We start from the raw sequence: 22560 nt of genomic DNA, 5'->3' as shown, positions 1-22560 counted from the left end.
GCCGGTGAATTGTTTTCCCTGCCTGGCTGAACGCAACCTCCGTGAATATTACAAACGCATCGCGATGCGTGGCATTTGCTGTGCAACTCCCTTCGAAAAGCTTCCCAAAGCCCTTTGGTGGCCCTTTGGTGGCCCTTTGGTTGGTTGCAATTGCAACTTAACAGCCGTATGCGAAATCCCTCATCGCTCGGAAGTTGAGGTTTGATTTTGTCGAGTTGCACAACACCCCACGGTGTCCGTAACGTATCCCCAGCCGAGCATGATTTATGCACGTGCCCCCATCGAAGCACCGACCCACTAATGGTGGGCCTAATGCATATAAATTATCGCTCCACGCACTGGCAAAGCCCTGTGACTTACGACATGTCGATCGAGCCGGCACAAAGACGACCTAGGCGATCCTTGATGCGGGATTCACCACCCACGAGGGCTGACCTCGGTAGTGCAGCCGTGTGGAAAATAAGGCTCATTTTCCTAAGCACCCACTGGTTCACCGGTGAACCCGGCCAACGGGCCAGAATGCTAATGCCGCGAACGGATGCTGCGAACCAGCGCAATTTAATTAGCAAACATACGAGACGATGCGAAACCGCGCGCCTGGCTTCAAGCGATGCAAATTCAACATATCGGTTGCACGATTTCCATATCATCCGTCGACCCGGTGAGGGCTGCGTTTTCCCGCGCTGATTAGATGCTTGGTTTCGGGACGACCCTGTGAGAGAGTAGAACCGAAAGCCAGAAACACACGCACGTTTCGCAACGGCATTTAATTACATTCCGTGCCTCGTGCGCCATGCGCCACGGAAGATGCTTTTCCATGTCGACAAAGCTTTCGGTGGGTGAGCGAAAGTATGGCGAATAAAAAGACGCGCCCTATCGCGCATGGTATCGTTGGCAGTTTCGTCAAACGAACACGCCGTTCGCCGTTTGGCTCGATTGGGCAATAATCGTAACCGTTTAACGGAAATGAAATCGACGGATGGGTGGGTTGAATTTTACAACCCAAAAGCGCCCGCGATGTGGGAGACAACGCCAGCAAAAGAAAGCACTTCCGGCCCTTTTTTGGAAAACTCGTTCACCGTGCGTTTCTTTTATTTGCTTTTTTATCTAATTTTTTTTCTACCACCCCAAAAAAGCACCCCAAAGGACCTCGCTGGCGTAAGAATGAAACCCATCCCCTCGGAGGGTGACCTTCCGTTGCTTTTATGCTCGCTACTCGTCCCGTTTGGTCGTAAACTTGTTGATGGTGCCTCGGGGGTTGCGCGTTCTCAGACACGGCACGAGAAAAAGTCCGTCATTCTGTCACAGGGCTTAGGACTCGCGCGAAGGAAAAGCAATCCCACATGCGAGTTCGGTACGGTTCGTGCGGTTGTGTACTTACTCGCGTGGAATAAGCCAATCCGATCGCAAACTTAGTCCGTACTGGAAGGCGAAGGACTCTCTCACCCTCGGTGCCGTGCAGGACTTTCTTCCAGGGACACGCGGTTTTGCCTCAATCGAGGCGCATTATGCCGATCGGTTGACATTCGGGGAAGTGAAAAGCACGCGTAACATCTGCGCCGTTGTACGTTTGGAAGCATGTTTGCTTTTAACCACCTTTGACCGTTGAGAAGTGAAATAGACGACACAGCAACCTGCCATCGATCGGACCGTTCGCGGTGACATTTAATCGTTGTGGTTAGCAATCGCACCGTTAAGCGATGCAATCGGCTTGCTAAATGCTGATGAGGGATTAGACCGACGTTTTAGTATATTAAATCACAACGAAGCCACGTGACACCGACAAGACAACGGTTTCCCGTCGCAATGGATGCCCGAAACGGATGAGCAAAAGATGCAAATGCGCGGTCTCGCGATGACTGATGGTCCTGTTGCAATCCCTTTCTCGTTTGTCACTGTCACTGTGCTTGGTGGAAAATATCGTCGCCTTCGGTTTGCTGGGTAAATTAATTCACCACACGAGCCCCGAGCGGGCTTCCTTGGCCACTCCTTGTGGGAATATTAACAGCGAGAAAGAGAGAGAGAGAGAGAGAGAGAGAGAGAGAGAGAGAACGAAATCCCCACCACCTACGACATCATTTGTGTTGATTATATTTTTGTCCACCAAATCCACGGCACGTGAAGAAACCGATACGGCCTCACGTGAACGTGCGTCGGGAGTCCTTTTGTGTCCTTTTGAGTTGTAAGCCATTGAACAGACTCGAGACATCAAAGCACCACGGTTGCAAGGAAACGCGAGCGTTTAGACGACACGCCATTCGGTTCGCAAACGGCACGTTTAGGGTTTCCATCCAATGCGCCATGTAGTCCAATATCCGGTAGGGAGTTTTTTTCAGGGAACAACTGCTCGTAACATATCCAAACGAGCTGCTGCTTCGGGAATGGGCTATTGTAACTACCTCGGTTTTTGGCTATCGCTTGCTTTTGCCCCTTTCAATTCCGCCCTTTGACCCAAGGTCGCGTGGAACCCAAAATCGATGATCTTTCCTTCATTCCGTTCGCAGGCTTCAGCGTCGGTGACGAGCTCGGGTTGGCCGAATCGCTCGGTAATGTTGAGGCGAACAAACGACGCGCCCTCAACATCCGCACCGGAGCCAACAACATAGGCGTCCTGCCAGCCTCCAAAATGCCGGTAAGTATCGATCTGCCCTCTGTCTGCATGGGAGAGAGCTTTTTAACGAAACTCACCACCGAAACTCCGGCCATTTGCCGTCGTGCCATTGCCATCATTCGGAAGGATCCGGACCACTGGGACCAAGGACCGCACACGCAGCTTACCCCGTTCGGTGGCCGTGGGGTTGATTTATGTTGCCCATCCGGTGTTGGGCCAGGGTTTGGATGCGGGCAATTTGGCCACGGGCGTAAACAATTACCGTCACCATCAAACGGTGCCGCCGAAATGGGAACAATCTCTCATGCCTAATCAACCGAAAGGGAGCTTTTTGGGGTGGCCACCGGAGTGGCTGGTTTTTCTTTTTCTTTGCGTCGACAAACAACCTGACAAAACCCCGGGTAAACAGAGCCGGAGTTTGAGTCCACATTTGTTAAATCAATGCTTGCTGTTTTGAAAGCCAATAAACCACCTGCATCGTGTGCATCGGAGATTGGCTGACGTTCAAAAGAAATAGTTGACCAAACAGCTCAGGAAGCGCCCACCCACTGGGATGAAAGCTTCATTTGTACGCCGAAAAGGCAAAAACAAACACACAGTTCTTGAGAAGCCACCGCATGAAAAGGATTGATGTTTCATTTCTTTGTGTTGAAAATCCAACAAATCCAATTACGGGATTAAAAATCACCTTTGATCTCATCACACCGGGGCAGAATGCGAGAGAGAGACTCAAAAACTTACGAAATGCAAGCGCATCGTCGCACGTTCCGTAAAAGCTACTGTTCAGTTTCGAAGCTGCCGGCTCGAAAGTTTCCAATAACCAACGATGATCGCAAAGCCTGAATTCTAAAGTCGAACGTCATAGACCGTTCATCGTACGAGCATTTCCTGGTTAGCCCCCCAGATTGAACCGGCCTTGCAAAATCCAGGATCCAGGAAAAGGTGCTTAAAGGTGAAACAAAACACGCTCATGCGGCTTTAATGTCGGCACCATTCCTGAACAGGACTAGCTAGAGTCGAGAGACGCCGCGCGAGAAAGGAAAGAAAGCGAGAACGAGAGATAACGATAGCAAGAAAAAGATGAAAAAAAAAAGGTTCGAATGAGTTAGAAGCTTCCCAGAAGGGGCGCATGATGAACTAACCATTTTCATGGCACATTACCGTCGCGAGCCGATGCTGGCGAGTTCCGGCTGAACTGGCTCCCATCGGTATGCAACGGTCTTATTTTAAGACATCACCTTCTACAAAAAGAAACAAAAAACGTGTGCGCGCGTGTGTGTGTGTGTGTATGAGTGTCAGGATGCGAAGGTTCGTCCTGACCTGAACGATGACACCGGTGAAAACGGCTCATCCTTCAACCGGGCGTCGCGGATCGCGAACCAGACGAGCTTGTAAGCGTGACAGAGACCGAGCGAGAGCACGAGAGGGTGACAAAAAAAAAACGAGCGCATGTTAGCGCGGTAGCAAAGTTATTAAATCGGTAGAGATAATTTTGCCGCCGTGAAAATTGCCCTCTCGTCGAGGCGAAACCGGGCGTGAAATGAAGCACCACGGTGTCGTTTCATGGCGAAAGCGATCCTCGCGAGTCCTGCAAACAGGATTGCCGCAGGTCGTGACGGTGCGATTCTCTCGGTCGGCGAAACATCCGCTAATTATAGCGCACGGTAGAAACGAGTGCGTGTGAAAATGTGCCGCCAGCATGCAATGAAAAGAAAATGCCATTCGAAAGGAGATTTATGCACAGCATAATACACTATTTATAGCATGTGTCCGGTCCGGTCGTTGTAACGATTCGCCACTGAAAGCTCGCACCAGGCGTCTCCTTTTGCGTGTGTCTTATGCGTGTACGTGTGCCAGCTTGCGGGAACTAATTTCGTTCGCTTAATTTAGTTCGCTTCCCAGCTAACGGAAACGCAATTTCTCGAAGCTTCTTGAACGATGGAAGGTACGCTAGCGTTTGCTTCTTCGTGTGACGTTGCGGATGTCCACCAACAAGCTTGTGGTGCCAAGAGGACATACATACACCCATGCACACACACACATACACGAGTTCTCCGTTTGCGATGACAAATTAATCCACTTCCAGTACCAACCGTAATGAGCTGCTGTTTCGTTTCGTCCTGAAGGCGTTCATTTTCTGTCGGCCTTCGTGGTGGGATGATTGTATTAATATTATTCTTCTACGTCTTTTTTTTCCACTGACTCCTGTTTCCACCCACGCAGACATCTTACCCACCCCTGCCAGCACCCTTGTCTCCACACCCAGGAGCTCCCCCAATCCAGCAAAGCCGTCCCCAAGCCGTAACGGTGCGTTCTTCGGCGCCATTGTTGGCTAAACCTTTGCCGAAGATCCCGTCCTCACCATCCTCACCCGTGTACGTGTCCCCCGCGGCCAGTCTGATGACGAAAGCCACCTCCCTGCCTCTCGGTGTTCCACCCTTCCGGCCCATCCCCAAACCAACGCCCGAAACCGAGCCGGTGAGATTCGATCCGTCCGTGTTGCGCCGAAACTTTGCCCTCAAAACCGCCCAAACGCCCGATCCTTCCTTCCAGAGTTTGCTGATGAATCAGACCTCCTCCTTCCACCGTGGTGCCACCCGTGGTCCCTTCCCGTCCCCTCCCAACCAGCAGATCGTCTACAAGGAAGCACCGAGTCTGCAGGTGCAGAAAGTGCCCGCGTTCCAAGCCATGCCCGAATCGGTGTCGCGTATCTCGACCGGTCCGGTCGTGCAGGTTGACAACAAGCTCCAACCGCCCGCCATCAAGAACTCCATCATGAGCATTCCACCCCGTCGGCATCCGCCCAAACCAACGCCAACACCCACCGCAGGTTCCGAGCACGGTGGGGACGAGATCGACCTGATGGGTCACACGGTGGAAGAGCTCGCAGCAGCGGCCAACGTGAGTGTTGAGGTGATCAAGGAGGCGATCCGCGTCCGGCAGCAGGAACTACGCGCCCAGAAGCAGTACGAACAGCAACAGGCCGCATTCGCCCATGCTCAGTTCCTTGCGGCTCAACAGACGGTGACTCCGGTGGCGACAACGACCACCACGACGACGACTACCCAACGCCCAAGGCGCTATCCAACGAACGCAGGCCATAAGGTAGGTGTCCTTTCTCGTTCCGAGTGTGCACAAGTCTCACGCCCGCCCGCTGTGGTGCCTTTTGCAGGTGATGAACGCACCGAAGGAGTACTACCCGGTGGGGTATGACAAGAATTTTGACGACAATTTCACCTCCAAAGTGGACCTGCCCTACACGACGTTCAACTGTGGCGAGCAGAAGCACTTCCCGGGACTGTACGGTGACGAGGATCTCGGTTGTATGGTGCGTATGTGGGTGAAATTAGAACGTGCTCGGTGGTGGTGAATCACAAATGGCTTCCGATGCCGGAAACGGGATGTTTGGGTGCGTCGGAATCGATGGAAGCGGTCGGGATGGTCAGTGTCCTAGGCAATACGCCTAGGTGGTATGCAATCCCGCATAGCAATCCAACGTACCATTCGTGCTCGAAAAGCTCCCACTCCTGGCAAAATGGGATGCAGGACCGGGAAACAATGCTCCGCTGTGCATCCTATTCTCGGTCGTACCTGGGACCATGGCTCAACGGAATAATGGGACTGGCACGGATTATACGAATAGTACGAGCTCGAATCGTTAGGCTTCTCGGTGCCTGGTCGGGGGGGCATTTTCCATATGTCGTTAGCGTGGTATTACAAGGCAAGAGACCTTATTTCGCTTTTCTCATGCCAACCGAGCAAGTATTGAAAGAGCTTCGAATCATATTAATTAAGCAATGGACAGTACGCTCATTTCAGGGTGGACATCTGTGGATCTTTACGATTGAATGTCCATCCTATTCATATTCAATTCGTTTGATTGCAACATCTGAAGAAATCGTTTGTAGTTTCCGACAGTTGCTTGTGACAGATGCTTTGACCATGCCATTCGTGGATGAAACTATTAATTAATCGAAAGGCATGATTCGCTTTTTTGTGCGTCCCATTTCAATTACGTTTTCTCCTTTCCACCCCAATGTCCCACTCCACAGGTCTTCCACGTGTGCGCTCTGACGGACGACGGGTTGATTATGAAATCGTTCCTCTGCCCCGAAAGCACGCTGTTCGACCAGACGGTGCTGAAGTGCAACTGGTGGTTCTACGTCGATTGCAAGAGCAGCAAGAACCTGTACGACTCGAACCTGCCCGTCTCGAAGAGCTACCAGCTGATGAAGGCGCTCTCGTTCTTCTCATCTAACTACAAGAACCCGGGTGACTCGTCGGAAGGCGTTGACGTGGAAGCGCTCAAAAACAGCGTCGCCACGGCCGTTGCCGTCGGTGGATCGGCTCGCTCACTAGATAGTGTTAGCAGCAACAGCATCGCTGGTTCGACTGGTGAACGATTCCCGGATCCTTCCGACAAGGAACGTTCGCGCAGCAGCAACAGCCAAAGCAACAATGCAACGCTCACATCCACACCGAGCATTCGCAGCAGCAACAGCAGCAGCAGCAGCAACAACGACAACAGCAAAACAACGACATCAACGTAAATGGAAATGATTTGATTTCCTCGCCTCGGGTTCGCGTGGTGCTATGCCACGCGTAGGATGTAAGCCAAATGGTTGTGTTTGCCGGGTGCGGACTCGAGCGATGCGAACGTCAGCATCGATGTGTTTGGTTGTTTGGCGCAACGTGACAAGATTGGAGAGTGAATTAAGCGAACAGCAGCTATCGCTTCTCAGCAGGTGCTTCAGGAGTAGCTAATCCGGTGGAAGATACACACGCGGGCGTGCGTTTCCCTGTCCATTACTCATAGTACGTTGATTATTGCCCGTTTCGTTTGTTCTCGCAACCGCTCAAGTTCAAATGTTGTAACGGTCCTGTATGCGCCTGGGCGGTATGCAACCCGCACTACACGATACCAAACTTTCCACGATGCGATGGCTCGTATTTCAATTACATGATATTAAAACGCTACAAGGACGAGCTGGCTGGGGGGAAAAATCACACACACACACAGCTTCACACACATACAAGCAAACAGACTCCTTTTCAAGCGCATCCAGCAAACTTCCGCCCAGTGAACGCAAACAGTTGCGTTGGCTTAATCACTTGAGGTTACGCTCGCAAATTACTAGTTTACCAATGCTGCAGCACCCGTTGGGAGGCTGTAACTCGCACACCATTAAAGTCGCCAGTGTGTGAGCGAAAGAAAGGATGTGCAGTAACATGTAGCATAAGTATTTATTAAACAGCAATCCCGAACAAACTGCAACCATCGCTTGAAAATTGCCATTCCTGTGTGCTGTTTCGAGCGTGAGTGTCGGGATGTGGTGTTTGAAGACTTTCGTTACGTTAGATTGAGATGAGGAAAAGTGCAGCAGCTTTTCCGACGCGTGTTTTGTTTTTAACGATAGGGTGGGATTTGTTTTTACGTTGTTGCGTGCTGCAAGATTGCGCTAAATGAATGACTCAGTTGGATTATGCCGGCGCTTCGGTCGGCTAGTAAATATAGTGACTGTTTCTCGGGTATTCTGGCAACCATCGGTGGTCCTGCACGGTGGTCCTGCACAGCAAATAGGTAAGGTAAAGCGTGTTTATGTGCGCCGTTTGCTCCGTGCGAGGGTAACGCGGTTTTCTATTCGAATATTTATTTAACTAGCGGTATAAGGTACATCCAGTGTAGAACCTAATAGATCTAGACTCTGGTAGCATTAACTGACTAACAGCGCTCTGCGACAGCTCGTTCAGGAGAGTTACTCGTGTAGAGGCAAATAAATAATCATTGCAACATTAAATCAACTCTATTACATCGTCCTCGCTGTCAGCAGACGGTTGAGACTGCTCGTCCTTAAATCCACAGCTCTTTTGCGACTGTTCAATTACATCATCGTAAATAATACATGATAAACACACCTACAATTTGCTCACTTAGAAACGATATAAGCTGTAAGGGTTTGGAGATCGATGCGTCAGGATAGAGCTAAACGTTAGCAAATTTCTTCCATTTGTGTCGCTCGGTAATATGTTAGTTGTTTTAATGTAAACGCGATTGGATGAAATCGAATAATACGTGTGGACGAAGGATAAGTCTTTATAGCGAAAGGCGCGCGCTGTGAGGGATGCGCCAACGGTTGTCGGAAAGACAATTTGTACTCATCAAGTTGACTATTGCTGATAAAGTAAATTCATCCATTTCAATCAAAAGGAAGTTTTTCGTTGCTTTGTGTAAAAACGTATCCGAAAAGGGACAGAGGTTTTTCCGATTACTTGTTGAAAGAATAATCATGTCAAAGGAGAGATTTATAAATATACCTGGAAGATTGTTACCTAAATTCAACAAATGAATTAACCATTTTGTTCAATTTATCGTCTGCAAAAACATCATCATCTCATGAATCAGACGCATCAGTTTCATCAGTATCAGATTTACTAAACAGTTGCATTTAATCACTTTTCAATTCAACATTCCATTCAAATTTGATTGAAATTATTTAAACAACATTCCATCCAACATTTGCAATTAAAATTTTATTTCATCGAAATAAAAATGTAAGCTCGAAAAGGATATGCGAAAGAAATACGCTAATTAAAAGCGAATCAACAACCTTGTTTTTTAATCGAAACATAAAAAATACAAGAGAACCAAAACTATTCGTGGACTGGACCGAGCAAATTTTTACGAAAAAGTAACAGGAGAGCATACTAGCTGAGAATAAGTAGCTTCAGCTATTAACCAACAGATGGCACTAAAAGCAGTGAAAAATATGTTTGAAATATTCACTCATAGATGGCGCTGTATAAACGCTTGGCATATGCAGACTGTTGTAGCGCTTCATAAGTTTGAAAAGTTTCAAACGATTAAAGCGTTTGCTATAATTGAAATTTTACCAAAATATTGAAGCGTTTAAAATTTTGGAAACATTTCTTCTAATCCAAGCGTTTGCAATTATTGAAACGTTTCAAACGGTCGAAGCGTTTCCACCGTTCGAAACATTTCAAGTATTTGGAACGTGCTACCTCTTAGCTCGTATGATATCCTGTTACTTTTGCGTAAAATTTTATGTTTTGCAGTTGGTACCGAGTTTTCTTTCGGTTCACTTTTTTTATCTATTCCACTCTGCATGATATTAATTCATTGTTTTAAAAGTATATTCTTTTGGAATACATGTGTTTGCGACACCTTACGCAAAACTGTTACATAAATAAATCGCAACAGTTTTGTACATTTTTGACCATGTTTTGACTTCACTAGCATATTTGCAATTGCAAGCCTAATATCAGTTTTTATTTTTTAAATCAGTTAAAATTTGTAAGAATATTTATTAACAATAAATAATAATTTATAATAAAAAATAATAAAGTTTTCCCGGTAATACCAAATGCATCCGGTGTCTTTTGCTTAATTTGCTGGCTGTATGCAGCTTCTCCAAGCTGCTTAATTTGCTGGCTGTATGCATCATGTACCAAGATCACATATCATCTTATATTTTTTGTACATAAGCTCTTTTTTATTATTTATTTCTGACAGAAAAATCTTTCAGACGAATAACGACGAGTGGAAGGTCTTGAAGGGCGTTTATAAGCTAACGAATTCAAAGGGTATTGGCACGGGTAGCTAGAGATTGTACGAGGTACGTGAACTAAACAAAATAGTTCATAATTCGCATCATAAAGCATCCAATGTAAATTAGATCAATTGAGCCTGACAAATCAGCCGATCGTTTGGAGAGCGTCGCCATGTATCTAGAGAGTTTATTATAGACTGAAAATAACAAATGATCACACGGTTTGCCATACAAGCTGCTTAATGGATTATTTAAAGCGATATACTTACTTTAATACTATTACAATCGAAAGTATGTTCACACTAACGACCCTAGCTCATGCACCAAAACACAGCTCAGCTAACTCATCCAGCATAACGCGATTAACGTACACTTCTGCACACGTGCATTTCAATATATCGCTAAGCAATATGAAGTTGGGAAAGTTTCACTTGCGTTTCAGATAAGTAAAAATTGGTGCAATTAGACTTCATCACAGAGTCATCATCGTAATCCTCGTCCCAATGGTCAGCTTTTGTGAGGATAAGAAAATTCAAATTGCTACCAACTAAATCGCAAGCTGTAACGATAAATCGGTGTGTTTGGAACGATCGATACGCGGCGGTTCTCGTGCGATTAAATAATGACCCCACACCGATCGTGCAGGAATTTCCTTTATATTCGCAAGCTTTCCGCGAGGAAAATGAGAAGTACACGATCGAGTTCCGCTAACCCACTGCAGCGTCTAATTGACCCAAATTTACGCAACGTATTCGCCACGACACGGACCAGAAATGCCCGTAGCGATCAGGTTTCGGTGCGATATCAAGTCACACGCATCGCAGGCACGTCGCCGGTCAGCTCAGGGTGAGCTAGCCGAAGGTTTTCATTTCATTTTCCACCAACCAAACCCCAGGCTGGCCTTTGTGTTAAAGTGTTTCCGCGCGGGTTCGTTCGTTTCCGTATGACGATCCGGTGAGGCAACCGAATCCCACCGTAAGAGAAAGAGAGCAAGCTGAAAACTCTGGGGCAATGCTGGGAAAGGGAAAAACTCGGTGAAAGGAAAAACAAACTGCCCACCCTCACGCCCTTCGATTAGTTCGTTGAAACATTTCCTTCGCAGAGCCCCCGACAAGGGCTGGACGTTTGGTGGGTTTGCGAATTGTGCGGACACGTTCGCTGCCAAGGAGGTTCGGTGTCGGTTTTGGTGGCCCTTTTTCCACACCCGGATGCACCACCCTACGGGTATTCGAAAGGAAGAGTGCTTGGAGCCACCGAATGGAGCCAAAAGGCCGTCATTATTGGGGCCCGATTACACCGCTCGGATCGAAATGGTGGTGGATGTATAAAAAGCTCCCTCACCAGCGATCTACAGTTCACTGCTGTACCTGTTGCGCTATTGTTCAGTTTACATTCGAGTACGATTGAAAGGATCAGGATCTGGAAAACATGACAACCCTAGTAAGGCGTTCTTCGTGTTTTAACCTGAGTGTGTGGTGAGATTCTAGTGCGAGTGTTGCTAAGACATGTTTCCGTTTCAGATGTTTTGTTCGTCGGTGGTGATGGCTTTTATGGTGCTGCAAGGAAACATCCTCGCAGCCAATGGAAAATACTTGTATCACGAGCAAGAAGATGGTCTACTCGACGAACGGTACCTGGACGCGCTGGAAGTCCTGAAAGAGGCCCACTCTGGTGCGACTCCGATCCATTCGAGTGTGTCGGAAAAATCGAAATCCGTCCCTGTTCCCGTGTTTCAAAAGATTGGCGTCCCCGTGCCACATCCGGTTCCTGTGGCCGTGCCGCATTATGTGAAGGTGTACATCCCGCAGCCCTATCCGCTTCAGGTGAACGTGGAGCAGCCGATCAAGATACCGATCTACAAGGTGGTGCCGAAAGTGATTGAAAAACCCGTCCCATACACGGTCGAGAAACCGTACCCGATTGAGGTGGAAAAGCCGTTCCCGGTGGAGGTTCTGAAAAAGATCGAAGTGCCCGTACCTAAGCCGTTCCCGGTGCCAGTCACCGTGTACAAACATATCATGCAAAACGAGAAAACCCACCGCAACTGGCATTTCTAACGATCGTTCGTTAGATCGACGGTATTAAGACTTGCTTTTATTCCAGATTGTTGGTTCACATTGGAACCTAGATGAAATAAGCAACATTTGCTTGATGATCAAACCCATATTTATCAACGTTTGCAAGCTACGTGGACAGAATTAAACTGTTCTAGAAATGATATTAAAAAATATAAATTGCTTCAAATTCAATTAAAACTCTTTTCGCTTTATATTTATTTAAATTGCGATGCATGAGAAATATGCTAATACAAATATAGTTATAAAATCTTCATAAAGAATTATTTTCTAATGTATTTATCATTTTAACTTTGAAAATTATATAAAGAACATAATTTATTCAAAATTTAAATTTGAATTTAATTATAGCGTTGAAACATTTCATTTCCACCATGCGCTATAAGCGCATGAAAGTTATTCAGCGCTATAAAATCTGTTCTAGCTTCCAATGAAAATAAATGAAAAATGGTTTCAATTGGAACTGATCAGCAAACAGAAATCAGTAAATAAATTTAACTGAATATTAAGATTCTTTTGCCATCATTACCGTGCAAAATTATTCTAAAATTTCAATTAAAAACTAGTTGTTTTCGGTAAATCAAATTTTTGATTAGATATGATGGTCCAGCCTTTTAGGATGCTTTATACGTCGGCATACGTCATTGGCCGGCTGACAGCTGTCATTCTCTTCGTTTTCAGGTTTTCCGTGAGAAACACGTTCGTGCGTTTCGCATACAGTTTTTAACTAAAAAAATGGGTTTCGCCAATTTGTGGTACTCGCATCCGCGTAAATATGGACAGGGCTCGCGTTTCTGGTGAGTAGCAACGTGTCGTAATGCAGAGAAATGTCCTTACGTGCGAAATACAGCGATCTAAACGAAGGCGTCTTGTGCACGTGTATCGTTGTTTCGCCATGTTGGGCGTTCTTGCCCGACCGTGATACTCCCAATTAGTACTAATATTGTCAAACTATTTCTTCCAGCCGTGCCTGCTCCAACAATCACGGAATGATCCGAAAGTACGGTCTCAACATTTGCCGACAGTGCTTCCGTGAATACGCCAAGGATATCGGATTCAGGAAGGTAATAGCGGATGTATGACTGAAGGTGTCACTGTATGAGTGCCGAAATGTGTTGTTGATCAGTGTTTCTCAACTTTACCGAGCATACACAACAGTGAATGCTGGGTTGTAACATATATTTGATGAACGATAGCTTCTAATGTTGTTAGATTGCTTCAAATTTCAAATTATAATCGTTACTTTTTTGTTTACTTTCAGCTGGATTAAACCAGAGAATTTTCTCAGCGTTCCTCGTGCATGGCTTCAAGAACGGATTTGCACCTTGCTGGCAATAACATGAGAGGAAGCGATATCGGCAAATAAATAACGTAAAACTCACACCTCGTCTGACAAAGATTCATTATTTATTTGCAATAACACCGAAAATAGTTTAAATGAATCTAAGCCGAAATATCTCATGTTCCATAAGAAACAATACAATTCTGCTCTAGAATTCTATTTTTAAGTTGTTTGCTAGATTGATTGTCAAAATGCGTTTGTTTTATTTTCAAATTCTGATCTGATGCTTGCCTTCTCCATTAAGGACACAGAGGAAAGTATTCTTGATATAAATTTACGATCATTACTGAGCTAATTATAGTCCATTGAGCGCATCGGGGATGCACAGAGGAAGTGTATGTTATCACAGCTGATCGAAACGACCAACGCTTCGCTCGATGTATTTCTAGGTCGTGTTTATTTACTTTGACTGCTCTGAACAATAAATCCTTTCTCGACAGTGCACAAATGCATGGGCGGGTCAATAATTAGTCTACGATGTCGACTGAATTGTGCGAGCGTCAACATGACTAGCTTTAATTTGATCCGACGCCGTCACGCTGTAGACGCCACCTGTTGGCAACGTGTCAGTACGCAGAAACCAGTCTTAAGCTTCATTTTACCACAGCGAGATCCCGTGATTGGTTTTATGTTATTATGGAGTGGAAATGTTTTCTTTTATAAAATAAACAATCTTTTAGAAAGCAAAATAGCTAGACATACCAGGCAGTGCTGGGAATCATTTGTATGCAATTGGTGAACATTCCAAACAACTAGCGTTACGATATCTCAACACTCAGCATGCTGCAATTGGTATATTAACGGCAATGATGCAATACCACGTCGCGCGTTTGCGTTACATTTCACATGACTTTCAATGTCTGTTGGCCACGAGCCAGACGACCATTCGACTCTTTTCGCTCATCAACAGCACCTGCTGGTAGCGTTCGGTTGCAGCGTGCCTGTTTTTAAACCAGCTTCCTGGTGGCTCGGCTTCAATTTCACCCAGCTGATCGATCAGTTGATGGTCTGACACACGATCAGCATGTTGTACTACCAACGGAAACGCGCGCGTAAAGCGACCTCCACGGCAGCCAGCAGAAGAGATAAACAGTGGAAGGTAATAAATTGGGGCCAGCGGCCGGCCGTAAATCTTGTTAGGGAAATTTAAAAGCTTCACATGATGCCTCTCGGCGTCGTTAAATAAACAGGACCCGAAAATGCACGTGGTTCATGCGCTGCTGTGAAGTGATTTGAAGACACGAAGAATTGTAGTTGAACGGGCAAAAGAGTTTTCTCTTAAACAAAGAAACCCGCGGAAAACGGTCACCTGATGAGAGATCATGCTGGTTGCATAGTAGAGACCAAAGTTCTATCGTCATATGCTAATCGTTACGAAATCGATTTGAATTGACGTGATGTTTGCAAAGAGATCATGATTGATACTTAAAAATGGTTTCTATTTGTTGTAATTATTATGGTTAAAAAACTATCTGTTTTAAATGCAAGATTGACCATTTGCCGTAAACCTTTTTAGGTTCTGTTTGAAATTTATTTAAGCATTCGTCTGATTCGATGTTGCTATAGTGTAATTTTCGTTCACTCGTCACAGTCTCCTTACAGGATCGATTTCGAGCATGATGAGAAGCATTTCTTTATGATCCCCATCCACAACAAGGACAAATGGTACAAAACCTGCAACAGGCAGATAAATCAGGAGTGGAAGCGCATCCGTGGGAAGGAGCTGAAGACACTCGAACGTAGTGAGGTGATGCCGCCTAGCCTAGTGTTTTCCAGCGGAAAAAACGAGCGCGTTCAGGTGATAGCCTTGTGCTCCGTCTCACGTATTCCATCTTGTGCTAGGCGATGCCTGCTGGAAGTGATAGTGACGCAGGAGTACTGCTACTATCTAAACATAGAACATATCTTCGTGGCTCTGCGAGATCAGAACGTGTTTCGAGCAAAGTTCCGGTACAACTTTAAACGAACATTGGCCTATGGCGAAATTTTAGAGCGCTCCGAGCGCAAAGGAATTTCCAAATTTTTCGTTTCGGCCGAACCACAGCAGTGGATAGTGAAACAGTACGAATCTTCCGAGGAGGAGCTGTACGCGCAACGACAAAACTGCTACTACTATTACTATTACAACGAGGAGGAAGACGACGATACCTACCAGGATTACTATACGTACAAAAAGCGTGTTGGTTACGATGTAAGTTTAGATAATTTTCCACGTGTTTTCAAGGACGTGCTATGGTATAAATATTTTCTTTGATTCTTCTCGACTAATAAGGGTCCACCACCACCAACCTCGAACGAACCGTACTTCGTGGTACCGATCCATCGGTATCCGGATTTGAAGGAGCAATGCGTACGTCTCATCAACTCCGAGTGGCCACGTTCCCGAATGGCGCGGTTCTGGAGCTTCGAAACTTCGACCGACACACTCCCGATCACGTTCGTCCTCACGCAGCTAATTGATGATACAATCACGGTGCTAGGACACGCCAAGGTATCTCCGGTGCCGGCCGATGACACATCAGCATACGTTGAGTCCGTTGTAGTCGACTACCGCTATCGAGGTCGGGGCATCGGTACGCATCTAATGAACGAAATCGAAAAGTACTGCCAGACGGTTATGAACATCAACCACATGTACATTGCCACGGACGGGCAGGAGGTGTTCTACGCCAAACTGGGATACATCTTCTGCAAGGCGATCAATATCTTTGGCACCCGGTCGACGCGCAACACCGTCAGCAAGAAGCACTGGATGCGCAAAGTCCTGTCCGATTGGGAACCGTACCCGATGGGATACGGTGATCATGTACCCAACGATCTAGCCTCCAGCGAGGTAGCCGTCGAACCTCCGCAGGAGAAACTGTGCGTGGACCAGCTCATCTGGAACATCCGTAACATCGTGTACAACCAAACCAGCGTGACGTTCCGGAAAACGAAGGGCGACGAGATAGTTTGCGATCTGTTGATAAAGATGCATGCAATATGACCGGACGGTGGTTAGTTGGTGAGTGAATAAAAGGCTATAAAAATCCATAACTTCCAAACCAATCCCAGCATTGCCCATTGTTGCTTACTTTCTGTCTGTAAGTCCTGTCCCTTGGTCTGTCAGGGCGATTTCGTGCGTGTACTTAATCCAACCGCTCACCGTTTCGCTCGCTGTCAGATGCGTATTCAAATAATCGTATCCTCTCTTCGCTATGGCACTCGTAAGGACAAAAAAGCGGTAAGCGGTAGGATTAACACCTACGAGTAAAAATTTTCAATCCCATCAGAAAGAAAAACTTTGGCGTCGTGCAATCCGAATTGTGAAAGGAATTTTTGTGCTAAAATCGTGTTCATCAAGATTTTGCTGTTCGTTGGCCGTTAACGACGTGGACACGATTTCCTACGAAAAAAGCAGTTAAAGTTACTGTTTCTAAAGTGCTCAGCATCTGCACCAGCAAAGGTGCTCCTTTCTCCAGGCGCGATGTTTGGTAACGAACGGCTAAACGGTACGGCCACAAGCAGTACGACAAAGTGCCATAAGGAAACCGGCAAGGATCAGGACACAGGCACTACGTCAGCCCCGACAGAGCCAGCTCTTGCGAGCGAATCGCGCCCTTCGATCGCGTCCGTCTTCACGATCGAAAGCATTCTCGGGCTCAACCAGGACTCGATCCCACACAAGTCAGGCACACTGACCGATAAGCTGCTTTCACCCGTGCCTCAGCGGATGGAAAATCCAGCATACGAGCTGGAGCACACCAAGCAGAGTCTCTCGAATTATTTCCGCTGTGCCGGAGCAGGAACTCTTCATCTGCCTGCGTCTCCCGACACCAACATGCTACCGACGAATCTACTTGGAAGTAAGACGATTTAGACTTGCTTAGAGATGGGCATGTGGACGTGTGAGTAGAGAGCCTTATACTAATCGTATCTAACTGTCTGTTTCCTTCCCAGTAGCATATCCCACGTCCTGCCACAACTATCTGCAACCGGACCTGTTCGCCGCCCACCTACACCAGCAAGTCGGGCTCGTGGCTTGCAATGGCAGCTTCCGGCCACGCTATCCGTTCCTGAATGCGGACTCGCACATCAAGCGAAAGCGGCGACATCGGACGATCTTCACCGAGGAGCAGCTCGAGCAGCTTGAGGCCACGTTCGACAAGACGCACTACCCAGACGTGCTGCTGCGGGAAAAGCTCGCCATCAAGGTGGACCTCAAGGAGGAGCGAGTCGAGGTAAGGGGGGCTCCCGTTTCCATTCGCTTTTTCATCGACAGCATTAAAGTTTATTGCGCTCCTAAAATTGCGCCCCAGGACTCGGGGCAGGCATTAATTTCCCGAATTCAATAAGAAAGTTGCTCTCCTCGCGGTAGCAAACAGTCAATTGGCAACCGACTGGGGCTTGCAATTTCCGATATCGTCTCGTTTTTCGGAGGCGGGCGCATTTCCCGGAAGGAAACGGGAAAAACGGTCCAACCCCTGCTAACCCTTGCGTGTGCTCTGCCTTCCAGGTGTGGTTCAAGAACCGGCGCGCCAAGTGGCGAAAGCAGAAGCGCGAGGAGCAGGAACAGTTCTCCAACTACGAAATCAATAACAAAATTAGAAAACTTATCAACATCCCGGTGTCGGCGCAGGAAAAGCTGCGCCAGCTCCAGACGGGCATCTTCGCGAAGGACAAACTGCTGCCGAAATGTGACGAGCTGAGCAACAGCAACAGTGATGCCTCCGACGTGGAGGTGGTATGATAAATTGGACCATCCTCGGCCAGATAGAGAGAGAGGGAGAGAGCGAGAGAGAGAGACAGAGTACGAAAGCAGGCAATGTTGCAGCAATAGGGGATGAGATCGGGGATGGTGCTTTCCGGTGCTGGGCAGAGTTAGAGTTACTAAGGTAAGAGTAGAAAAGGTAGGCTAGTATTAAGATCGGCTTCGGAAAACAAGCAAGCTAAGCAATTGGAGTGTATGCCATGCTCTATATCGTGCTCGCAGCACGCACGCTCTGTATATTACTGCGTCAATGTTTCATGTTTTGCTGCTTCCGGCAGGTGAAGACGAAGGTGTTCCTAATCAATCTCATTACAATCGTGCTTACATTGGCATCGCATGCCGGTTTTTACTCGAATCATAATAGCAGGCCAGCCCGATTAGGGTGGGTGAAATTTACGACGAAAGCAGCATTCGAAGCGGTCATCGATCAGCTTTCGTTGCGAGAAAAGCAAATCAAAAAACGGTCAGCTACTTACCAAAGCAGTATCCAGTGACTGGCTGGCGAATGAGTGGGGGAAAATAATTCAAAATTAGATTTATTTGCCAGCCGGCAACGTTGACGGGCCCGGTCGGGTCCACAAAATCGTCCGGCTCGAGGGCCAGTCTTGCGCGGGTTCTGCGTTTGAATCCGTAAACTACATCCACTCGGAACAATATCAAACAATGTCGTTGTTTAGGCTGTAGGGCACGTTTGAGCGCTTGAAGCAGGTCCCCATAAACTAATCAAACATTACCTATTATCGATCGCAACGACCGGCACGTTCCGGCTGGTTCGAATGGTTCTAACGGTGGGGATTCGAACCGGAAGCTCGACCGCGCACCAATCGCTGTATCGCGGAAAAGGGCCTCAGTTACGCCAAAGGACATTCCCGTGCAATACTTCTACTGCTACATTTAATCACACACTCGTTTTCTGGGTGGGAAAGTGAGCTATGTATAAACAAAGGAGACATTTCAAGTCAGCTAAACAAAAATACTCTCTATTGTAACATACCCTACCAGTAGTACGTAAGCGTAGCAGCGTCAACTGAATGTTTGTATGTATAAGTGTGTGGGTATGTGTGTGTGTGTGTGCGTGTGGGTGTGTGTATTCTGTTAATGCGTTGTTCGAGATGAGTTTCCGAGTTTGCGTCAGCTTTTTCCGGCGCTGCAGGCGGGAAAAGCGCCCGCAATACCGGCTTATATTAACAATATCCGAAAGCAAATAATCTTCGTATTGTGCATCCAAATTTGTGGAACCCTAATAAACCGTCTAATTCGATAGAATAGCAACCTTGAGAGTGTTCGAATATATTTTCTCCCTTTTTTTTAGGGGGAGGGGGGTCCCAAACCCAGCCATCAAACAACCAATCAGCAACAGATGACCGTCGCGCTTTCGTCCTTTGGGTGCGATTATGATGACAGGTTGGGGACTTGGGCTTCGATGGTGCGATAAATATTTAACGCTGCTTAGCAAACCTTTCCATACTCCGGCCGCCAATACCCTCCCAAGAGAAAGGTTTGACTATCGTGGAAGGCTTTGGAATTGCCTCCCAGTGCCAGTGATTTGATTTCTCAGTGCTCCGTCACTTTGAGACGGTTCGCACCACGAGGACGGAATTGACAGTTTTTGGAAGGTTCGCAAAAGGCAGGCAACAACGGCCGGAAGAAGGATACTTTCTTTTCCGGTGGTATTTATTTCGAATTTTCACAACACACGCCGGATGTTTCGAAATTGCTCAGCCGGAACGAGGGGATAACCTTTCTTTCTTGTTTCTTCTTGTTCAGGTCAAATTAAAGGCCCTCACTGGTACTGAGATGGGTCGGTTGGCGCTGCAAATCAGATCCTGCGTAGGACGCCGATGATTGAACGTCGCGAAATGTGACGTTATTTTTTCCCTTTTCCTCGCAATTCCATCACCCCACGTGGAATTCAATTACTCCCGCCCGGGGGTGAAAAAATTTCATCATCCCCTCGCCAGTAATCAGTTACCCATCGTCGGCTCGCCAAACGGACGGTATTTATCTGTCATGCTTCGGTCGGCCCAGAGACGGCATACGTCCATCGTCGATCGCGTAGATTCGGAACGATGATTGAATGTCGATAAATATGGGCCGAAAAATATCCGCGATTGAGCAGAGAATTAAAAAAAAAGCGCACCGATCTGCTCGCCATTGCCATCGGCAAACGGATCGGGAATGATTTCCAGCACACCCGAATCCCAAATAAACACGGCTCGTGGGCAACGGCTGGATGGGAACGGGGGCGGAAGGGCGGCTGTTTTTCTTTGCCATCCATTAAACTTCATCAAACAGTCTTCCGCCAAACGTGGGTCGCTTTCCGGCGTCTCCGCTCGACCAGGGATGACTTCTTGTAGCTGAACATCGGCTTATGAGCAGGACAGGTCAACACATCGATTGTTGTTGACATGCGTTATATGTGTGTGTGTACGCGTTTGTGTCCCTCCCATCAAAAATTTTCCCAACCGGAACCCCAACCCTTTGGTACTGCCGGTTACTCAATACAAATTAAACAGAATCGTCCACTCTGTTGACAGCAACTGCTGATATTCGTTATAGTTTGAAAAAAAAAACGCTTGTTCGCATACGCCAGTTGAGATTGATACTTATTTTTGGTAGAAAAAACAATCGACATCCCAGCAACTAACCTTTCGTTCATCGTACTCTCTTTTCAAACGAAACCCGTTTCATTCGGATTTGAACACAACAATTTATTGTTCCCATTGGTGCTTATTTTCATACATCAATGCCACTTAATCGGTTCCTGCCCAACGGTTAACCGCCCATAAGCTTCCCAACCTGATTAACGTTACGCAAACGCACAAATGGAAAAGGTTTTCCTATGCTGCGCGGATATTTTTCTGCTATCGAGTAGAACAAATTAGAACCTGTCAAATGCACGCCTTCACCGGTGATGCTTTGATCCAGCGCACCGAGTCGCATTTTCCACCGCCGTAACCCACCGGGATACAGAAGTTCCGACCGGTAACGGCTGAAAAGTCCCGGAAAAAGTCCGATCCTACCCCGACGCAATCGAGTGCCCTTGAGGGTTGATGGCTTCATCCCAAAGGTTCGTCTCGTTCGGCGTGCGATCGTGCTTTCTGCATGCCCGTTGTCGAATCGATGGATCAGCCAAAGATGAAACAATCATCACGCTTATGTGCGCACGCCTCCCAAGGTTGCCCCCGGGACATGCAATGGCCACCAACCGCCATTGTCCCGAGCTCTCGAACTCTCGTCTTAGCCCACCAACGAGGCGGGCTGAGTATCGGGCTAAAAATAAATCGGGCGAACGATCCATTTGCCAACCGCAAACAAACCGACCCCGGGTTTGGTCCGGCAGCCGGAATGGTCAAATATTACCTCATATTTGGACACCTTGACCGCACAGCATGCCCGACGGGTGGGCCCATCCGCCGAAGCCGAAGAGCACCCTAAAAAAAAAGAGCATCAACTCCCAAGGCAATGCTGCGGGAGACATCCGTGTTCGAGCTCGCACGCACGCACGCGAGTCTGGCCGCACATTCGCGGGACCCGCTCCTTCTACGTGGACGGGTTTTCTTTTCTCTGACCCCACGGGCCGGCGGATCGCTGTGGGGTTTCTTGGGAAAAGTTTTCCAACAAGGGTTGTGGTTTCTGTCCAAGTTTTCTTTTCATTTCGGTCGGTCGGCCCAACCGAGCGTGGCGTAAGCGAAGCGTTTCTTTTGAAAGCCGTAGTTCTTTCACGTTTCCGCCCGCTCGTGGGGTGAGCAGGACATACCACACACACACACACACGCCAGGGAAAGCAGCGGGAACCGGGAGAGGGATGTGTGAAAATGAGAAAACTCAATGCCTCAGATCAACGCCGCCAACACCGGCCTGGGGCAACAGTAACGCGAACAACAACGCCAGCAGAGCGAAAGTAAGCCCGCAAGCGTCGCGTTTAAAATTGGCCGTATGTGCGCTACATATATATTGCGTCTATCTCATCCGATAAGCCGGTACGAAAGCAATATTGACGTGTTATTCAGCGCTCAGCAGAGGCTGCTGCCGATCGGCATGTGCGATAGTCAGCCGCATGCCGGTATGAGGGAAAATTTCGACCATCTTCCAGCTGGCTGGGGTGCAATTTCCTTCGGCAAGTCAACGCCTTGCTCTGGAATCCGGGAGTTTCTTTTTTTTCTGCTTCTTCTCCTTGCTCTTATCAACTTCCTCTCAAATTCCCATTGTGT

At 47.4% G+C, this 22560-nt stretch overlaps 5 protein-coding genes across 5 annotated transcripts in view; all 5 read left to right on the top strand.

The window, feature by feature from the left end:
- Positions 1-8799, top strand: part of LOC128732033 (uncharacterized) — a 30896-nt gene extending 22097 nt beyond the window's left edge. The window contains exons 3-6 of the mRNA XM_053825196.1: positions 2505-2632; positions 4835-5716; positions 5784-5939; positions 6664-8799. Of these exons, the coding sequence (XP_053681171.1) occupies positions 2505-2632; positions 4835-5716; positions 5784-5939; positions 6664-7161 (1664 nt within the window). The 3' untranslated portion in view covers positions 7162-8799. The remainder of the gene's footprint in view (positions 1-2504; positions 2633-4834; positions 5717-5783; positions 5940-6663) is intronic.
- Positions 8800-11684: 2885 nt separating this feature from the next.
- On the top strand, positions 11685-12236 carry LOC128720428 (uncharacterized). Its single transcript, XM_053814098.1, has one exon. The coding sequence runs from the start codon at positions 11685-11687 to the stop codon at positions 12234-12236; it is 552 nt and encodes a 183-aa protein (XP_053670073.1).
- Positions 12237-12937: 701 nt separating this feature from the next.
- On the top strand, positions 12938-13637 carry LOC128731137 (40S ribosomal protein S29). Its single transcript, XM_053824234.1, has 3 exons — positions 12938-13051; positions 13219-13318; positions 13516-13637. The coding sequence occupies exons 1-3, from the start codon at positions 12990-12992 to the stop codon at positions 13522-13524; spliced, it is 171 nt and encodes a 56-aa protein (XP_053680209.1). The 5' UTR covers positions 12938-12989; the 3' UTR covers positions 13525-13637.
- Positions 13638-14620: 983 nt separating this feature from the next.
- On the top strand, positions 14621-16582 carry LOC128721026 (uncharacterized). The gene is made up of 3 exons (XM_053814730.1): positions 14621-14695; positions 15188-15787; positions 15869-16582. Exons 1-3 carry the CDS (start codon positions 14621-14623, stop codon positions 16580-16582), a joined length of 1389 nt encoding a protein of 462 aa, XP_053670705.1.
- A 480-nt stretch (positions 16583-17062) lies between these two features.
- On the top strand, positions 17063-18325 carry LOC128720261 (homeobox protein goosecoid-like). Its single transcript, XM_053813921.1, has 3 exons — positions 17063-17441; positions 17536-17816; positions 18092-18325. The coding sequence occupies exons 1-3, from the start codon at positions 17063-17065 to the stop codon at positions 18323-18325; spliced, it is 894 nt and encodes a 297-aa protein (XP_053669896.1).
- Positions 18326-22560: the final 4235 nt, after the last annotated feature.

Source organism: Anopheles nili, chromosome 2 (genome assembly GCF_943737925.1).
Source record: "Anopheles nili chromosome 2, idAnoNiliSN_F5_01, whole genome shotgun sequence".
Classification (NCBI taxonomy): Eukaryota; Metazoa; Arthropoda; class Insecta; order Diptera; family Culicidae; genus Anopheles; species Anopheles nili.
The sequence above is the reverse complement of the archived record's forward strand: the minus strand, read 5'-3'. Positions and strand labels throughout refer to the sequence as shown.

Coding starts and splice junctions, on each gene's coding strand:
- LOC128720428 (XM_053814098.1), top strand. CDS start 11,685: ATGTTTCCGTTTCAGATGTTTTGTTCGTCGGTGGTGATGGCTTTTATG.
- LOC128731137 (XM_053824234.1), top strand. CDS start 12,990: ATGGGTTTCGCCAATTTGTGGTACTCGCATCCGCGTAAATATGGACAG. Junction 13,052..13,218: donor GGACAGGGCTCGCGTTTCTG/GTGAGTAGCAAC, acceptor TATTTCTTCCAG/CCGTGCCTGCTCCAACAATC.
- LOC128721026 (XM_053814730.1), top strand. CDS start 14,621: ATGTTGTACTACCAACGGAAACGCGCGCGTAAAGCGACCTCCACGGCA. Junction 14,696..15,187: donor GAAGAGATAAACAGTGGAAG/GTAATAAATTGG, acceptor CACTCGTCACAG/TCTCCTTACAGGATCGATTT. Junction 15,788..15,868: donor AAAAGCGTGTTGGTTACGAT/GTAAGTTTAGAT, acceptor TCGACTAATAAG/GGTCCACCACCACCAACCTC.
- LOC128720261 (XM_053813921.1), top strand. CDS start 17,063: ATGTTTGGTAACGAACGGCTAAACGGTACGGCCACAAGCAGTACGACA. Junction 17,442..17,535: donor ACCGACGAATCTACTTGGAA/GTAAGACGATTT, acceptor TTTCCTTCCCAG/TAGCATATCCCACGTCCTGC. Junction 17,817..18,091: donor TCAAGGAGGAGCGAGTCGAG/GTAAGGGGGGCT, acceptor TCTGCCTTCCAG/GTGTGGTTCAAGAACCGGCG.